The sequence below is a fragment of the Cydia fagiglandana genome, chromosome 1, assembly GCF_963556715.1.
Source record: "Cydia fagiglandana chromosome 1, ilCydFagi1.1, whole genome shotgun sequence".
In the NCBI taxonomy this organism is placed as follows: domain Eukaryota; kingdom Metazoa; phylum Arthropoda; class Insecta; order Lepidoptera; family Tortricidae; genus Cydia; species Cydia fagiglandana.
The window spans coordinates 17,255,210-17,274,693 of NC_085932.1; the positions used below are offsets into that span (position 1 = coordinate 17,255,210).

Sequence of the window (19,484 nt, forward strand, 5' to 3'; positions counted from 1 at the left end):
GTAATAATATGAACCAGTGGCCCATTTTATAAAGCTACAAGTTACAATTTACAAGCGGAAGTCTCGTTCTAACACATAAGGTTAGAAAGAGACTTCGGCTTGTAAATTGTAACTTGTAGCTTTATAAAATGGGCCACAGGTCGTCCATGACCCCACACTATCCTCTATCATGATTATCAAAAACCATCAAACGACTGATGTCGATACTTCGCTATTCGCTAGACTGACTATTATGGGACCCTATTACTAAGACCCCTGTCTGTATGTCTATCTGCCTGTCCGTCTCTCGGTTACCACAAACTGTAACTAGTAGGCAGTTGAAATTTTCACAGATGTATTTATGTTGCCGCTATAACAACAAATCCTAGAAACAGAATAAAAATAAATATTTATACGTCAGGCAACGAATGCTCAGAAATTATATCTTTCAGTAGGAGTAGCAGCGAAAGAGCTATTATTGTTTGTCCTTGTCACAGTCACATTTTTTTTATTCCCCATAGTAAATTTAGCATGGATTATGGTACGCAACAAATAAACTCGACCAATCATAGTGTCGCATTGCGTATGTTTTGTCCCTCACGGAGGCACGCGTATAGCACTTCCATAGGATAGGTACTAATTTACCTTCTTTCTATGCATATCTGTGACGTTTGGAGGGGCCATTATTGTGACTTAACTGCCGTCTACTTAAACGTAGCGGTTTGTTGAACTGTCAATGTCAATGCTATATTATTGATCCGCGTTTCCGAACGTTTATCGAATTGTCAAAATCTAATTTGTACCTTTCTCGTTTGTTTACTTACAAAAACATTTAAATTATGACTAAAGATTCTCGATAATGACAAAGCGGATGCAATACTTCGGTACTGTATTCTTTCTGTGTTCGTTAACTTATTTAACAAATGTTGTGTTGACCGAGATTTTTGAAGACGAGACGGCGCAAGTGGAAGAGTGGCTGGACCAGAACGATCTTGGCGAATACAAGAAATTATTTAAGGAATATGGTGAGTAATTATACTAAATCACGGCTAAAATTATGGAGATTTATGTGTAGTCAGTTGTAAGTATGTAGAGTTGTTACCTGAAGAGTAAATTATATATTATTCGGACCAATCGCCGCGCTTCGTATCACACTCTGTTATGCCGCAACCAAATGGAAGGGAAAGTTGTTAACTATCGCAGAATATTAATTAATACCATGTACATTCCTAGAGTCACGTTAAATGAGATTGTCTAGTGAATAAACTTAACAGAAGGATTTCATTTCTTAAGATTGTTGAGTGTTTTAAAGATTATTTTACTTAAATATTATAATAATCAGTTCCGGATTTCGTCATTTTCCTTTAATTGTACACAATTCCAGTTGTATAACAAGAGCCATGACAATGCAGTTCTTTGTCGAAATGGTGTGTATAAATGTAAAGTTTAGCATATTTTGATTTATCTTTCAGTTTCTTAACAGATATGTGCTCGTTTATCCACAGAATCTTTCTTATCTAATGATTGATGAGGCTTGTGTCCAATCCAGGTGTATGATGAATATATACATATAAGCAAACGTCGGACTATAGGGGGCAGTTTGAGGGCAAGGTAAGGTTTACAAAAAAATCTTAACTTACGAGTATTATAATGTACCTAGTATTTGTAACATAGTTAATTAAATTAGTTACCCGTTATCATTTATTCATCTTTAATGTGTAAATACTCTTTGAAGTGATGACTGATAGCCCACTGAAGTGGCCACTTAAAAAACAAATAAATAGCTGACATGCGTCATTATGACTGTTGTTCATACTTATATTTGTTGGTAGAGTGCCGTCTAATCAATAGAAAGATTTGCTTTATTTGTTACATTATAAATACTAGGTACCAAATACTAAGTACAAATACTCGAAAGTGAATTGATTGATTTGCGAACCTTACCTATCATTCTGACATGCCACGAAAATGCCCGCTGGAGTCCGACGTATGCATATAAGCTGACTTCTGAAAAATATTGCTTCTATAAATAAAAGTCAAAAAAGTTAAGTGAAGTAAGTGTAAAAGTTATAAAGAAATCCTCCTAGTTTAGATTTTCACTTCATGCTCTATAAACTGGGATTTTCATGACTGGGAAATTTCAATGAATCAAAAAGATATAGGTAGTTCAGTTTAGTTTATTTATTTCATAATGATAAGTTACAGCATTAATTATTTTTTTTATTTAAACTTTATTGCACAGAAAAATTGTACAAAAGGCGAACTTAAGGCTAGAAGAAAATATTCTTACGCTAATCTATATGAATTTACATTATGATCGTCAAATAGGCCAAAAGCTAATCAAAAAGGCTTTTATGCGAAATTGCGAATACTATGCAATAAAAAACTACACTTATTGACAACTGACAATTTAGTTATCTACTTTGTCTGAAAAGGCTGCAAATCTCACATTTTACAAATATGCTTATGTTTATGGAGAGCCTGTTTATGATCCACTGTATGACACGAGAAAGTTCAGTTAAATATAGGTCACAAATAGGAAGGAAACAATAACAAACCACAATATGGTTATATTACAGACTTCTTATAGTCACCTCCAGTCTGTAATATTCCATTGTCACTTAATACTCAGTTCCAGCTCAATCAAACAATGGGAAGTGAATCGCATTTAGCTTGGTAGATATCATTATGGACAGTATACAGACAACGAGACAGGTGAAACTAAATAGAAATTATATAAACTTGTACAAATCGGCTGATCTCTTATTAAAACGTGGAAGACGTCCCCCTAGCCGGGGAACTAGAAAGGGTGTGTTGGACTCGTAGGCAAGGGCTGATTAACCATGCACAGCTTGCCCATTTGGCAGTGAACATGGAATTGTGAGCACTTAACCGCGAACACAGTGTACTGCAACAGCCAACGCTGTTCCCTCCCTAAGGCCGAAACACCTGGTTTCGAAGCCCCCTACCCTACTCGAAGGAAGCTTGCAGGGCACCAAATGCTAGTCCCTCATGACAACCTCCGCATCGGCCAGTAGTGGCAACCCCCGGCTCGTTATCATAGGCCCTGAGTCAGACATGTTACGGGTCAGCAGTTTTAAATAAGACAACGGTAGTCCTATCGGCGGCGACTGGCCTATAGACCCCTTCTGCCAACACTCAAGAGTTCTCGTATTCATGGAGTTCTCTCTGTGCCGAAACTCTAACCCCCCCTGACAGCACATTGGCACACTACCAAGAGATCGCTTACCATTGACCGGGGCGCAATCTCAAAGATTCCGTCCCTTTCTCTCTGGATCACGAAAGAATGAGAAAGGCGTTGACAAGGAGGTTTCCCATCGTAGATTCTCTTGGCCGTCCCTCCCCTCTGTGCTCCCAAATTCTTATTATTTTACACAGTCATAAGTTAGAAAAAAAATGGAGAAGGCTGCTGCCTTGGTTGCTACCAATAGAGACGATGGGAGAATCTTACTGGAAGAGGCGGCTTCTGCCAACATAATGTTTGAAAAGTCGTAGCGCTTTTTTATATCACAATACGATTGCCAAAAAAATATATGGGAAGGTGAAATTTGGCCAAGCTTGCTGTGGACTCTTATTCAAGTGAATTATCCTGCCGATAAAAGCGCGTCGTTTAATACAAGCCTTACACCAATAGAGCACCATAAACCGGCGAGCGTGTATGAGGAGTGTTATGAAAGTGAAGGAAGCGAAAGAGGTATGTCAGAACCGTAGCAAGTGGAAATCCGTGGTCTCTGCCGACCCCCCCGGGAAATAGGCGTGATTATATGTATGTTTTACACCAATAGGCACGGCGATTTCTCAATCAGGTATTGACCTCCTGTTCTCCACAAGACGTTTGGCTCAGTGATGAGCAGTTAATTGTGGCGCACACTGCAGATCCGATACGTCCCGGGCCGGTTTGACCATTCAATTTAATCCGATTCAGATCCACCATAATAACGCCCGCTACCATGAGATCAATTTAAAATCTCATCAGGACTAATTCGCTTTGTGGTCGTAATCAAATTAAGGATGGGATTATCCTTTCATACGGAAGGATCCTTACCTATATGTATAAATGTACGAGTATAGAAGATTAATAAAATATACATTATCTTATACTACTTGGTACATGTTATGGTACATAATTACTGTGACTGCTACTACCGGGCAGGGGCTAGGCGAAACCAACGTCTACGAACATTTCCACTGTTAAAGGCGGGAAAAAGGGCTACGGGCTACGGCGTAGCACATGCTCGTAGATGATACTACTGATACTAGTATGGTAGTATGTGTTACGCACATTACTCACATTAGTCAACAAATACTATGCAGAATTTGAACTATGTATAGGTAAGTATATTATTATTTGTATGTGATGTACATAATTATGTAACTCAGTGCATCTCGAATGCAGTTAATGTTAATCACTTGGGTACAAGACGAAGTGGGTTACTTTTATTTACGTGTCGGGCCGGACAGAGCCGTTTCTGGTATATCCATATTCAAATGTGTTGTGTATCTGGTTTATTACAGCACATATAAATTGAATCCGAAATAAAGTGAAATGCCAGAAACACGTTTATTTAAGTCAAAATGAAAGCATGTAAAGCTAAACGACCAAACAATAGCATCCTTAATGCATCAAATTTCATCTTACACCAAATTACTTCCCCTAATGAAAACGATAACAATACGACAGAATAGCGATAATACCTCAGTACAGGCCGTCCCGGTCCCATGACGTCCCCTGCCGCTAACACAAAAGGAGGGGGGCAGGGTGGGGGCAATCCTACCACCCGGCCAAGCTCAGTCTCGCCGCAGCCTTCGCGCCGCGCGGACGTTCCACATGCATATCCGCAACACATCACTGAAACTGCTTTAACTCGTCATGTGATACAAACATCATCAATAGCTCAAGATCTATTAATCAAAGCAATATTCATATTTAGTTTATAACATTAAAGTGTAAGATTTGGATGTGTTAGTCCTTTGTCGAGTTTCAGTATGTGGCAGTTTGAGGACTCTGAGATATGTTCCATAGGGATGATCCATCCTTCCCACAGCCGCAACTCAGGGCTGTCGATGCTGTCCGGGGTGTCACAGTTCTCAGGTAGGCTTGTCTCAATTAGAATCTACGCTCGCAAGGGCCGATGGTCGCCGGCACCACATAACAAAACAATGCACAAATAATGAAAGAGATAGGTTATATTTGCTGGTGCCTTTTTAAAGCTTTTAATTGGAAATGCATGGATTTATTAATTGGTTGCTTTATTTATTGTTTTGGTTAAGCTTTGGCAGTAAAGTTTACTAGATCCTACACGAAATGAGGTGGACGCCTTATGAAAAACAGCAGATTTAAGGGAAACAGCTTAGTGAAACGCGTTAATAGTGATCTTAATTCTAGTATGTACATATAGTAACATCTTTTTAAGGATGATAAATTCGGAGCTTTTTTGGTTTATGCCGTATTACACATGAGGCAAGCTTCCACTTTAATAACAATGGTTATCAAGGATTTATTCGCATCCGGAGATTCCACCGTCGAGTTTTGTTATATCTACAAACATGCAACTTGTCAAAACTTTGTCTTCGAATTTAAACGTACTATTCGAACATCGAAATTTAGGTAACTGCAAACCGAGTAGGTACCTACTTAGGTACCTATAATTCACTTGAATTATATTATATGTATGTATGGGTTTAGGGACATTGGTAACAGTTTATAAGTTTTATTTAATAGTCTAAGCTAATACCGATAAAATAATAAAACAATACTGACTGTTTACACAAATATTATATCACTAAAATGAATACTACAACATACTACACAATTACTCCATGCTACACAAGTTTAATCTGTCTAGACGTTTAAGCTGTTGGGCGTCCAAGATAAATGAACAAACATTTTTATAGGTACCACAAAAACAATTTCGCCTTTATTGCAAGTTTGTCCAACTTTCTATACATAAGAAGGCCATTTGTTAAGGAAACATTAAGCTCCCGTGTTTATAGCCCAAACAAACAATCGGCGGGAAACTCACGAGCGATAGTTTTTCACAGTCGAACCCTCGTTCGCGACGCGGGGAATAAATCCTCTCGGGCCGATGGAGCCGTAATATACGGCACGTGGAAATACTCGGTATTGTCGCAAGACAGGCAAACTAGACATGTGAGTAGTCTTCTTCGGGTTATTACCTACTATAGTTACCACCAAGTTGTTACCAGGTGCGGCTGAAGGGTTTGACAGTTATTTTACCGAAACCCATCCTTTGGCCGAAACATGATTTTTATGCCGAAACCTAAAGTTCAGTTGGACACAAAATAAACACATTCTTTACCATATAGAAATGTAAAGTTTATAAATTAGTAAAGTTATATTAATTAGCTAAAGTTGGCTAGACGTTGCACAATGCAATTACAATTTTACATACCAGTTTAGGGGACTCTGCAAAAAGTAAAAAAGTAAAAAGCAACTGTAACTAATTGGCGAGTGCACTCTGGCCGTAATAATGTTTGCGCGTGGTGCAAACGACGAGGGACTGCAAGAAGTATTTTCTATCGTAACTCTTTCGTTTAGTTTTACCTACACCTACAGCATCAGCAATCCCACTGTAATTAAATGATAAGTAACACAAAATTATATCTTAATGCATTTTATTCCTAGTTGAGCGAATTGACATTTATCACTGTTATCGTGCTCTACACAATAATAAGAAATAAATGATAGAAGAACCAAACATTCGAAAATATTCCTGAACATTTAACAATTGTATCAATACCAGATACGATTTTAGTAATACATATTCCTAAAAAGTGGTATTTAATCCCTTAAACGCTACTTTCGGCCTAGAGCGCCCTTAAACATGTTTCATTTCACATGTATTTCATGTTTGGCTGGCAGCTACTTATAGTCTGTATTGTACCTATTGTGTACACAACCAACAATGGACCCTCCACGGGTTAAGCTTCAGGCCAGCCCTCAAGTGCAGCCACGAGCGAGCGAACACTTGGAACTCATTCAAAAAGGTCTCTGTCCACTGGGCACGGCCTTCGCTATGGCCTTTCTGTATGCCATGTTATTGGCTCATACGTTATGTGGCGTCGCGCCTGCCAACCATGTGAGAAAGCATTATACTAAATTTGCAAAATAGCTTTTTCATTCCCTTTCCGATATTGCTTAATCAAACCTATCAAACTAGGTATGCCAAATTTTCACATTTTCGTCTTCATTCATTTTAATTTTAATATGTTTTTTTTACCTACATATTCATTTAATTTTGAAAGCGTCTTTATGTATCTATGCCAAAGTTCAATGTGGTTTAAATGTTTTATTTTAATTAATACAACTAAGGCTTTATAATGAAGCGTGCAAATGGCGCCCAACGTGGGGCCACTGAAACTGTTTATTACTCGTAGGGTTATGTAATTATGTTTAGGTAAGAATAATTCATTATGCATACCAAAGTCGCATGCAAAGGTAGGCATGAAATATGTGAAGTTATACACTGTAACTTAATCAGAAATACAGAGGCGAGTGTCCATCTGCAATGGCGTGTTGGGTGCGGGCCAAGCCTAAACGAATGCGATATTAAAACACCGAGCTTGCATTAATGCGCTCAACTGTTACAGTTGGACACTGTAACAGCTACTGGCAACGGAGCCGGCCCAATCATTGCAGAAATTGACACTCATCAGACCTATAATATAAATCAGAACAAAGTGTTGGGTGGTAAAATGTCTCGACATCGACAGTGTCCGTAAGTTATATTCACACAGACAAGTGGGTACTTTCTTATGTAACTGCTGTAAATGAGTACCCAATGGGCGATCACGAAGCCACATATTTAATTACACAAACGGGTCTACCGCGATATAATTTCATTGTTTTTACCTTTAATTCCGACGTTTCAGCTGAGTCGGAATTAAAGGTAAAATCAATGAAATTATATCGCGGTAGACCCGTTTGTGTAATTAAATATGTATGTGTACAAAACGCGAGAGTTTAAAGTGTTCGATCACGAAGCCGATTTAATAACCGGTCATCATGCCTAGATACATTCTATCTGTGATACATAAATTTGTCAGAAAGTCATCATAAACTGTAATATGCTCGGCTATCGTAGGGAAATGAGAGACATAAAAGTCGGCAAGCGGCTATCGGCAGCGGATAGTCGGTCGTAAACATTGACGATGCGTTCGATGTCCTTGCGCTGATCACTTTAGCAAAAGCATGTTACCTTTAGCACATCCAGCTATTGAAATTGTATTCAGTGTCCAGGCGGACAATAAGAACTCCAGCAATACTTTTATATATTTATTACTAAAAATTACGAAATTATAAAAATTATAAAAATTGACTCTGAGCGACGTGCGCGTGCTTCAGAGGTGACTCGCCGACCGGTTGGAGCGGCCGATCGGCCGCGCTCTTCTAGCCGTGTGCTGCGTCCCGCACCCCGCAACCCTTCGTGGCCATCAGGTGCTCGTACATTCAGTAACCGAGTAATATTGTATGCTTACTAAATTTTCATTAAGCATACGTTGAGCTTACATAGCGTGCATCATGGCACATAGCGGACACGCCATAGTCCGAAAACGTTAGTGCGTCTATGTGCGCATGACTTGCCTGTATGCACATCAATGTGTGTTCCTTAATATAATATGGCAACTTGACCACTGACCATGGCAAGACCTATGTTGGCCTACCGCCAACATCGATAATCGAAAATCAGCTTTTGCATCTTTATCGCTCTTGCATATTTGCGCAACAGAGAGGCAGAAAAGGTATGTTTTTATAAATTTTCTATGTTGCCCTTTTTGCACAGCAGTGAACATCTTCCGCTTGATTAAGTAACTAATATAAAAACTTATGTAATTTGATGTAAGGAGGGTCTTATTTTATTATGTAAGGCCGCGGACAAATACTGTGTCTGTCAATGTCGTCTACGAGTCGAGTAGGTATGTTGCAGAAAATTGTTCTTATCCGAAGGAGACATTTAAATGAGCGCACCGAGGTTTTAGTTCCATACAGGTAATAAACACGTTCCGTGCTAGCGCAAGCTACGCGTTACGATGCATGTAAAGCTTGGCAAAAAAGAGTAGAAATTAAAAAGTGGCAACACTGTAGTGTCGTCCCTTACAAACCAATTAATATTAGAAAACGGGACGACAGTAGAGTGTTGCCACTTTTTAATTTATACTCTTTTTTGCCAAGCTGTAGCCAATAACGTTATTTCCCGATTTGTTGCGAAAAGCGCCTACGAGCAGCGAACCCACCTAGCGGGTCGCTGGCATTATATAGGTGCCTAATACCTATTATAAGTTGAATAGGTACGAATATTCCTAAACGCACTGATTACAAGTTACATGAATATTCAGAATATATCCGGCTCTATATCCGTTCCGTACGTAATTTAGTGGTCCAAATGCAATGAACATTCGCTAGACAGCTACACGGTCTGCCGCATTACCATACTACATCCACTCCCGCTAATCTTGCTATCGGGCTAATTCATACTGCATTTAACAATTTTATAGCTACGAGTAGGAATAAGGACGAAAACTTGGGAGTAATTAACTAATGAATACTGGTTGGTGCATTGCATTTGTACCTAGGGACAGAAATATAAAAACTGACAATATTGTTCGCATTTGAGCGGCCCGCCCATCGCACAACAATGGGCGGGCCGATCGTCAATGTATCGCCCAACAACTCCAACAAGGTCGTCATTTTGAGCAACCTAAACAAAAAATTACATCTGTATAAATAATGTATTTTTTATTTACTAAAAAATGTTATTACTTTATTTCTAGTTTTATAAAAAATGATGTAATTTTACTCATTGGATAACTTACCTACTTTCGATGGCCCCGATGTCAGTTTTTTTTTATATACGTACTTATCTATTACATTTACGGAATAATGGCATTATGTAAACACTTAAAGATTACCTGTATAATATACCTATACTTGTATAGTTAGGAAGAATAAATATTTTCTGAAGGATGAATAATTTTCGTATTTGCTAGCTTTAACCGTAACCTTCCTTCTTGATACCCACCACTGTCACTGGTAAGCAACGTCAGAGCAGGTATTTGTGATAAAACTGATAAGCCCTACCCGTAGAAACCCGGCGTATCCCGGAATTTGGGAAAACGATTTTCCATTAGGCTGCGGCTTTCGCTTTTGCCAAGCGGAACGATAACATTAGGTATAAGTGCAAACAATACAAAATAAATATATTTTGTATTGTAACTTAGGACTAAAGCCGACCACTGACTAACAGGCCGCCGGACGATATCGGCCTGTCAGTTAGAACAAAAATTTTACAGTTCCAAACAACTGACCGGCCGATATCCTCCGGCGGACTGTAAGTCAGTGGTATCTATTTAAACCTTACGTTATCTGCCTTGTTTCGAATTTCCAGAACATGATGGGGAAGACTGGTCACTATTTGGTATTAATTACTAAAACACAAAAAAAACCGAACTCATAGCCGAAAAAATAACTGAATTTAAGTATATCTAAAAATACATTTTGCTCAATAACCTTAAACAGATTTTAACAGATACCAATAAGCAAGTCCTATTTTTGTGTATATACTCGTAGTATACGGTAACGAATTATTTTGTTGTGTTGAGGTCGCAGCTCGCTAAGAACTCGACCTTTTATCCTGGATTACATATCGGATGTAGTTCGGCCTTTAGTCGACGGAGATTTACCGACTCTATGGGCCTACCTACTACGAGTCACTGACAGTCTCACCACTAACATATACGCTAACGTCTATACGTACTTAATTTACTTTCTATACCTACATCTCGCTCACACTTATGCGTCAGTAGTGTCAGTACGAGCGAGATGCATAGAAAGTAGGTAACTTATCAAACATCAACATTTATTCAGCAAATAGGCCACCACAAGGGCACTTTTACACGTCAACATCAACATTGAATTTACATACAAGCAAAAATAATACAACTAACAATTCAATCTAACGTATTACAATTACTAAGAGATGTAAGTATATGGTCTCTTAATGTCGAATAACATAAAAAAATACAGATACAAAACACAAAATAAAATCTGTAATATATTCAGTGTTGCCAGATGGTCACAAAAGTTACATTTTTCGTGAATTTTCGCCTTCTCGTGTGACATGTGTGTGACTTACGATCTTGAGGCAATTTTTGTGACTTTTGAAGCTAGTCGAATTTTGGACAAGTTTAGTTCTGCAATTCGTATTATTTAGGAACACAGTGAACGCACCCAAGTTGACACTTGCACTGACATCCACCATCATGTTTATTATAATAGTCGTGGCAAAATGGGACTTGTTACCTTGACATGACGGTGTTATTTAGTTTGATAGTAGTAGTTATTTTTTTTTACTAAAATGATTCATTTCTCTTACTTTTAGTCTGTATTACTCATTGCACTGCGTCAGTTATTTTGAGATTTTTGAGGGCTCAAAAACCATTACTGTGTTATTTTTATCCGGGGGTAAATTATTTACGCATACCTACCTATATTTTTAGGGTTCCGTACCTCAAAAGAAAAAAAAACAAAACCCTTATAGGATCACTCGTGCTTCTGTCTGTCCGTCTGTCACAGCCCATTTTCTCCAAAAGTACTCGACCAATTAAGTTGAAATTTGGTACACATATGTAAATTTGTGACCCAAAGACGGACATCTTACGTAAACAAATGAATTTTAAACATAGAGGCCACTTTTGGGGGGTAAAGGAGAAAATTAAATATAATGTTTTTTAAACTATATCGTGTTACATATCAAATGAAAGAGCTCATTTTGAGAATCTCAAATATATAACTTTTGTAATTTTAATATAAATAGTTTAGAAGTTATTTAAGAAAATATCCAAAAAAATACCTTTCCGTCTTTATCTCCGAAACTACTGGGTCTAAAATTTTGAAAAAAATATACAAAATAGTTTTTTACCTATAGATGTCAGGAAAAATTTATTAGAAATATGCAGTCAAGCGTGAGTCGGACTAATTACTTCGTTTTTGATCCGACACCTACGGGTTTTTTTAAAGGCAATTCACTCGCGTTTCACTTTTAAAAGTACATTGTTAAAAATTGGGTAATGTACGGAACCCTTGGAACTTAATTTGTAACTTTCTCATTTACCCCCCAAAAGTGCTTGCCCCCATGTTTAAAATTCATTTGTTTACGTTACATGTCCGTCTTTGGGTCACTAATTTACACATGTGTACCAAATTTCAACTTGATTGGTCCAGTAGTTTCCGTGAAAATAGGCTGTGACCGACGGCCAGACAGACAGACACACGAGTGATCCTTTAAGGGTTGCGTTTTTTTCTTTTGAGGAACGGAACCCTAAAACTCATGTAAAGTTAGTAGATTTTTTGTGAAATACAGGGCGTTTTTTAAACAACTAGCCATATTGTGCGAGGTGATTAGGTAGGCCATACTGAACAAGTTTTTCTATCGGACCAACTCCGAAATCACAAAAAAATTTTTGGCCGTTTCATACATTTTAGTCGAGTGGGTGTCGAAATTTCTATGGGAAAGCCAATTTTTTGACGTGATAACGTCTTATAAATCGATGAACACCGGTAGCATGCACGAAAAAGTGTCACGTTGTGGACATATCTCCAGCATGGTAACTTTACGGCCACGTTTTCTTATGACGTTATCACGCAAAATAATTATCGTCCGTAAACCGAATGTACAGACAATCATTTTTTATTGGGATTTCGGGGTTAGTTTCATAGAAAAAGTTGTTCAGTATGACCTACCTAATCAAGTAATCACCTCGGACAATGTGGCTAGTTGTCCAAAAAAGGCCCTGTATATTATTTTCTGAATTTCTTGTAACAAAATCGATTTACCTACCCATACAATACAATAATATAAAAATGTGACATAAGCAGCAAAAACGTGACTTTTAGGGAAACGAAACGTAACTTATGACTCCAGAGCCCTGGCAACACTGAATATATTATGCAGGCGATAGCAGCGTATATGTCAGTGTTGACACCGGCAGTGACTCGTAAGGGCTTGTGCACAAATCACGCGAGGTCCGATGGGGGGAGGGGGGTCACGAAAAAATCACGATAGATCACGTTGGGGGAGGGGGGTATAAAGGAAACCTCACGTGTATTTTTCTACAGTGAACGAAACTAAGAAAAAAAAACCTACCACATAAGTAGATACTTTTTCTCGGTTTCTTTAAACATGGATCTTCACTCTGCACTTCAAAATAGCGAGTCTATTTAAGGAAAATATAAAAATAAACACGATTTTTTATGTACAAGACAATTTATCTTAAAATTAGGTCAAATGAAAAAAAATCAAAAAATACACGTGAGGTTGTGTGGGGGGAGGGGGGGTTGCCAAAAACCTCACCAAATATCACCATGGGGGAGGGGAGGTCAAAAATTAGCCGAAAACACCTCACGTGATTTGTGCACAACCAAGTTTACTGGTTGATGGAAGAGTCATTGTTGCATTACCATCTTGAAACTAGGCTAATAACATGTAGCGTTGGCATTGTTGGCAATCATAGAATGTTCGTTCCATAGGGCTCTCGTCCTTAATGCGTGCGGTTGCGACGGATGTCGGATGGGTTTTGGGGAGCACTTGTTGCTGCGACCCGGACATGGCTAAGTGGGGCATCGAGCGACCCAGCCCCCACAGGTTGCAGAGCGCACTGCACAGTTGCAGAGATTGCGCGTGTCAACCAAAAACCGGGCAAGTGCGAGTCGGACTTGCGCACGAAGGGTTCCGTACCATAATGCAAAAAAAAAACAAAAAAAAAAGCAAAAAAGAAACGGTCACCCATCCAAGTACTGACCACTCCCGACGTTCGTTAACTTTGGTCAAAAATCACGTTTGATGTATGGGAGCCCCATTTAAATCTTTATTTAATTCTGTTTTTAGTATTTGTTGTTATAGCGGCAACAGAAATACATCATCTGTGAAAATTTCAACTGTCTAGCTATCACGGTTCGTGAGATACAGCCTGGTGACAGACGGGCGGACGGACGGACGGACAGCGAAGTCTTAGTAATAGGGTCCCGTTTTACCCTTTGGGTACGGAACCCTAAAAAAGTTACCAATTGCGTGTCTGTCACGCATGTGCTTTCGTTGCGAAACCAGTGCATCTTTCAATGATGCAATTATCATACCTATAGGGATATGGCAGGATGCATTAATAACAATTAGGGATGATGACACAACATGTAGTTGAATTGGATAGTGAGCAATTTATCACATAAAGATTGGCCACAAAAAATTGGAAGTACATGCCTTCAAAGATTGATATTTTTAACTTCTTAATTTAATAAAAATAGTACCATTAATTTCCTTACTTTTTTACTAAGAAATAGATTGTATCAATCGCTATTTTCTTGTTTACCGTACTTTCAGCTTCAACTTGATCGTGACGTCATGATCAAGTACCGTTTAGTAAGGGTCGTTTCGCGTGTAGAGTATGATTGTCAGACTTTTACTTTTATTTCTGACTTTTGTATTGCTTTAATGCAATGGCTCCCGCTTATACCTATGTAGACCTTTGATCCTCAAAACAGTCCTGATCGAGTGATATCATTAGTAAAAAAAAGTGAATATTCAAGCCTATTAACGAGCCGAGAACCTTTATAAGTTTATAGTGCTGGCTGCTGAATTACCACCGTTAAGGAAGCTTTCGATCTGTAAACTTTCCTTCCTTGCCATATCCGGCAATGGCGACTCCATCAATAATTCTTATCCGGATTATGAAATGCCCTAATATGGCTCCCAAAAACAATATTTGTCGTTAAGATGCGCCGGATTGTTTGTTTGTAGACAATCACGCAATGGAGGTAACTCCCAGTTACCGACGGCTTAAACATGTTAAAACACTCGAAGGTTAGTACTACATAGATGCCTTAGCGCAAATGCCAGAATAAGTCCCCAGAAATGTGTAACCGGTACATGTTCTGAAGGGTAAAGTAGGTACAACCCTCCATTAACCGCCCCGAGTAGGCAAAGCTCGAGACTAAGCGGGGCGGATCAAACAGAAACAAATGTAAATACGTAATAGGTAACAGGAAAAATGATTCCTTGATCCAAAGAAAATACTGTTATGTAACTACGACTACGTAATAGTACCTACATTACTACAAAGGCCGGGACGAAAGGGGTTGCCGGCCGAAGACATATAGACGGCGATAGGTCTGAGCGCGGGCAACCCCATTTCCCGCCGAGGTATGTATAGTGCTTTTCTCAAACATGCAATGAAATAAATAAAATAAAAAATCCACTAAACCCAAGTTTTATTTATAGAAAAAACTAAAAGTAAACTACACCCAAAATATAATATAACCAACACGTACCTTTATCATTATCACGCGTATGTTTTACACGAGTCGTGTATTTTTACTACCCGTATATTTTCATGTATCTTTGATTTTTTCGCCCTGTATCCGTCTGACTGTCGTTTTCGTCACATACGGTTACATAGTCTTTCATGTTGATATCATGTTTCACATACACCGTTGCTTTATGCATGGAGAAAATAAGTATAATTTCCACAGTGTTGACGAATTTGCAGTTACATATTTAAAATATGCCACAAAACTGTTTCTAATAAACTGTAAGCCATTTTTCTTAGTTTCTCGCCATTTTTCATACTTCGTCTTTGACTTGGCGGCAGAGGCAGCAAGTTATTTAAATTCAATTCTGCTTACGCTGCCAATTCCAACACCTACGATTACAATTAATATTAATTTTATTATTTCGTTGGAACTCATATTAAAGTAAAAAAATCAACAACGCACCATAAATCCAATAAAACAGAATTAAAAATTTTCAACTTTACCTCCATAACAATTTAAAAAAAATAACTACGCGTGTTTGAGTAGACCTTTTTATCGCTAACGTTTAGATGAAATATTTCAAATGTTTTTATTTGTGTAGTTAAATTTATAATTTAAAATTATAGAATTTGATTAATAATGTATTATTTATTAAGTTCATGTTGATTTTATACAATTAAAACTGCAAATTATAGCAAACATTGTTTTTTTTTTTTTTATAGGCGTAGTGGCAGAGTGTCATTACGAACCATAAAGCAAAAACTGCCTCTAGTTTTTTTTAATGGATGAATGCTACGATGCTGTGTCACAAATATCTGTGAAATGAAAATTAAAAAAAAGGACTTTGCCGGCCTAGGCCTGCAAGATTTGTATGAAATTCCATTAAAGACCTTTTGTCCTAGCCGCACCTGAAACGTCATACTTCGCAGCCTATTATAAGGAACATAACATCAATATTTCATTGCATGTTTGAGAAAATACATTTAATAATCATCGTTAATTCTCAGATTAATATCGTCTATCTTTTAGGTACGCAGTTGTATAAATTAATCTCATTTTCGCTTAAGTTATAATATTACCCAACTACAAAGGAAAATGAAAAAGTGTACCTTTCAGATATTGTCTTAATTGCGTCTGGCTTCCGTAAGAAGTATACGTTTTTCATCGCTTTGTGTAGGCAGAGCTTTAAGGGCTAAAATCGAGTGCTCCAACTGGTAAGTGGGAAAGTCAATATTTACTGACGAAATTGATTTCAAGACTACTCGAAAACGTTGAATCGGATTTCTGTAGTAATTGATACCGAAATCTGAGATGACTGTGGGCAAATAATTGTCAATATTAACATAATATTTTAAATCATTAATAAATATCTGGGCGTTAACTACCCCATCTTATGGGTGCGTCTCATAATGAATATGCACTTTTGGTATAATTTCAGTTTATAAACGTTCAAAAAGTATAATCATCTTATGTATAATGCACTAAATGTATATTTTCAATTAGTATAACATAAAAATAATATAACATTCTATATACATATCGTTGTTTGGTATACTATACATATAAACTAACTATATTTAATATAACATTTATTACGCGTATAAATTAAAATAATTAATAAAATATCATATAATTATCTGAACAAAACATTGGTAAAATTATTTGGATAGGATAGCTCAGAATTTCAAAGTTTATAGTACTTAACCAATAATAACTGTCAGAAAAGTAGGTTAGGTTAGGTTTGAACTGTGACCTTTAAAAAAACTGCTACCAGAAAAGTGGGTTAGGTTAGGTTAGAACTGTGACCCCTCAGAGAAAAAAAACTGCTACCAGAAAAGTGGGTTAGGTTAGGTTTGAACTGTGACCCCTCAGAGAAAAAAAACTCCTACCAGAAAAGTGGGTTAGGTTAGGTTAGAACTGTGACCCCTCAGAGAAAAAAATCTGCTACCAGAAAAGTGGATTAGGTTAGGTTTGAACTGTGACCCCTCAGAGAAAAAAAACTGCTACCAGAAAAGTGGATTAGGTCAGGTTAGAACTGTGACCCCTCAGAGAAAAAAAACTGCTACCAGAAAAGTAGATTAGGTTAGGTTTGAACTGTGACCCCTCAGAGAAAAAAAACTGCTACCAGAAAAGTGGGTTAGGTTAGGTTTGAACTGTGACCCCTCAGAGAAAAAAAAACTGCTACCAGAAAAGTGGGTTAGGTTAGGTTTGAACTGCGACCCCTCGGAGAAAAAAAACTGCTACCAGAAAAGTGGGTTAGGTTAGGTTACGTTATGGAAAACACGTAATTACGTACTAATCACGGCAAACTCTAAGTATATTGTTTATACAAAAAAAAAATTAAGAGTGAATATAATTTCTCTTCTTACCCACACATAATTACCTGTTAGTATCTGATCCTTTCGCATTTTCTCAAAGGTTAGCTGGAAGAGATCCCTTTTAGGGATAAGTTCGCCTTTGTACATAACATTTTTATTTTTGTTTTGTTTTTGTCCATTTTATGTAAACCTGTTTATGTGCAATAAAGTGACATACATACATACATACATAATTAGAAAAACATTTTATGGAGCAACTTTACTATCCATGCTATCGTCGTAATTGCATCTCTTATATTTATTGTGTGATATTCGTTTTGTATATTATATTATTTCAATGTTATACATTTTCCTACTTATCATAAACGATATTATATGTAAAGTACATTATACAATATAAAATTATAGAATTCATTGTTATACGTATCGCACGTTATACTAATTGCACGTTATGCCATTCAAAATTATACTAATTGAATTTATATATTCTGAGCAATATATTATAGGTTTGTATACGTTCTATTACTTACCCCCATCTTATTGCCTTGTACTGGAATCAGTTATGTAACGCTTCCATACATGACCCAAAATTTTTTTATTAAGCTATGAGCTTCATCACATCTGATATTTGAGTAATTCTAAGCATTTCTAGCCAGGGGTGGGGGGGAGGGTGGGGTACAAAGACGGCCGCCACCCGTCATCTTTAAAAAAAATCTATTCTGATCCTGGTGGGTACTAGGGCAAGTTTGGTATCATTTTCGTATAAACCAAAGACGTAGAATTCATTGTTGATATTTGTTTTATCCAGTTTCATAGTAATTTTACAAGAAAAACGTAAAAAGGTGAAAAATTTGGTTGGAGATTTTTGCTACGCGGAGCCGAAACTACAAAAGATAGAAAGTTGAAATTTGCACACTAGATTACATTTATAAAGTGTACAAGAGATAAGAAGCGATTTTGAGAAATTCAACCCCTAAGGGGGTTAAAAAGGGGATGAAAGTTTGTATGGGGTTCAAGTTTTATTTTAAGCTAGGAATTTGAAACTTCGTAAAACGATATATTATTAAAATAAAAGAAAACTAATTTCAGCGTTTTCGAAAATTCATCCCTTAAGGTGGTGAATAAGCGGTGGAAAGTTTGTATGGATATCAAAAAAAAATTCGAACGCGGGACTTGAATCTTTGTATTTGGGGATATTATTAAAAGACAGGAAAAGTAATTTCAGCGTTTTGTAAAATTCATCCCCTAACAGGGTTAAAAAGGGGTTGAAAGTTTGAATCCATTACAAATCCGAGTAGACACACATTTCTTATTGCCTCCCAGGCTTGAAATGCTTAGAATTACTCAAGGAACATATGTGATGAAGCTCATAGCTTAATAAAAAATTTTTGGGTCAACTTTATAACTGCTTCCGCTATTGACAAGTGTACCTAAAGATAATTAGACTCTTTCTTTCTTTCCTTTTTCTTTTCTTCTTCTCCCTTCCTTTCCTTTTTCTTTTCTTTTTTCCTTTTTTTCTTTTTCTTTTTTCTTTTTCTTTTTTTTAATTTTTTTTCTTTTCTTTTTTTTGAAAAAAAAAAATTGACTCTTCTTCCGTAAGTATCGATATTTTGGATAAAGATTGTACCAACCGACACCACCTGTTTCACCATTCGTGCGAGATTTAGATGTTATGCTAATTCATCCACGAACTGAAATGAAGTTTTGCTTCCCATGAGAAATTTGCTGGCTTCAAAATGCTAATGATATTTACGCAGATTGGTGGGATAGTTAGCTGAATATCCTTAAATTTGCCAATTTACTATCTGCTACAAAAGGATTTTTAACGGCAAGATTAGCTGGGC

General features: G+C 37.2%; 1 protein-coding gene across 1 annotated transcript in view; it reads left to right on the top strand.

The window, feature by feature from the left end:
• The first annotated feature begins 747 nt into the window (after positions 1 to 747).
• The window catches only part of LOC134666119 (apoptosis-resistant E3 ubiquitin protein ligase 1), a 68,264-nt gene continuing 49,527 nt past the window's right edge, over positions 748 to 19,484 (top strand). The window contains exon 1 of the mRNA XM_063523275.1: positions 748 to 1,004. Within this exon, the coding sequence (XP_063379345.1) occupies positions 839 to 1,004 (166 nt within the window). The 5' untranslated portion in view covers positions 748 to 838. The remainder of the gene's footprint in view (positions 1,005 to 19,484) is intronic.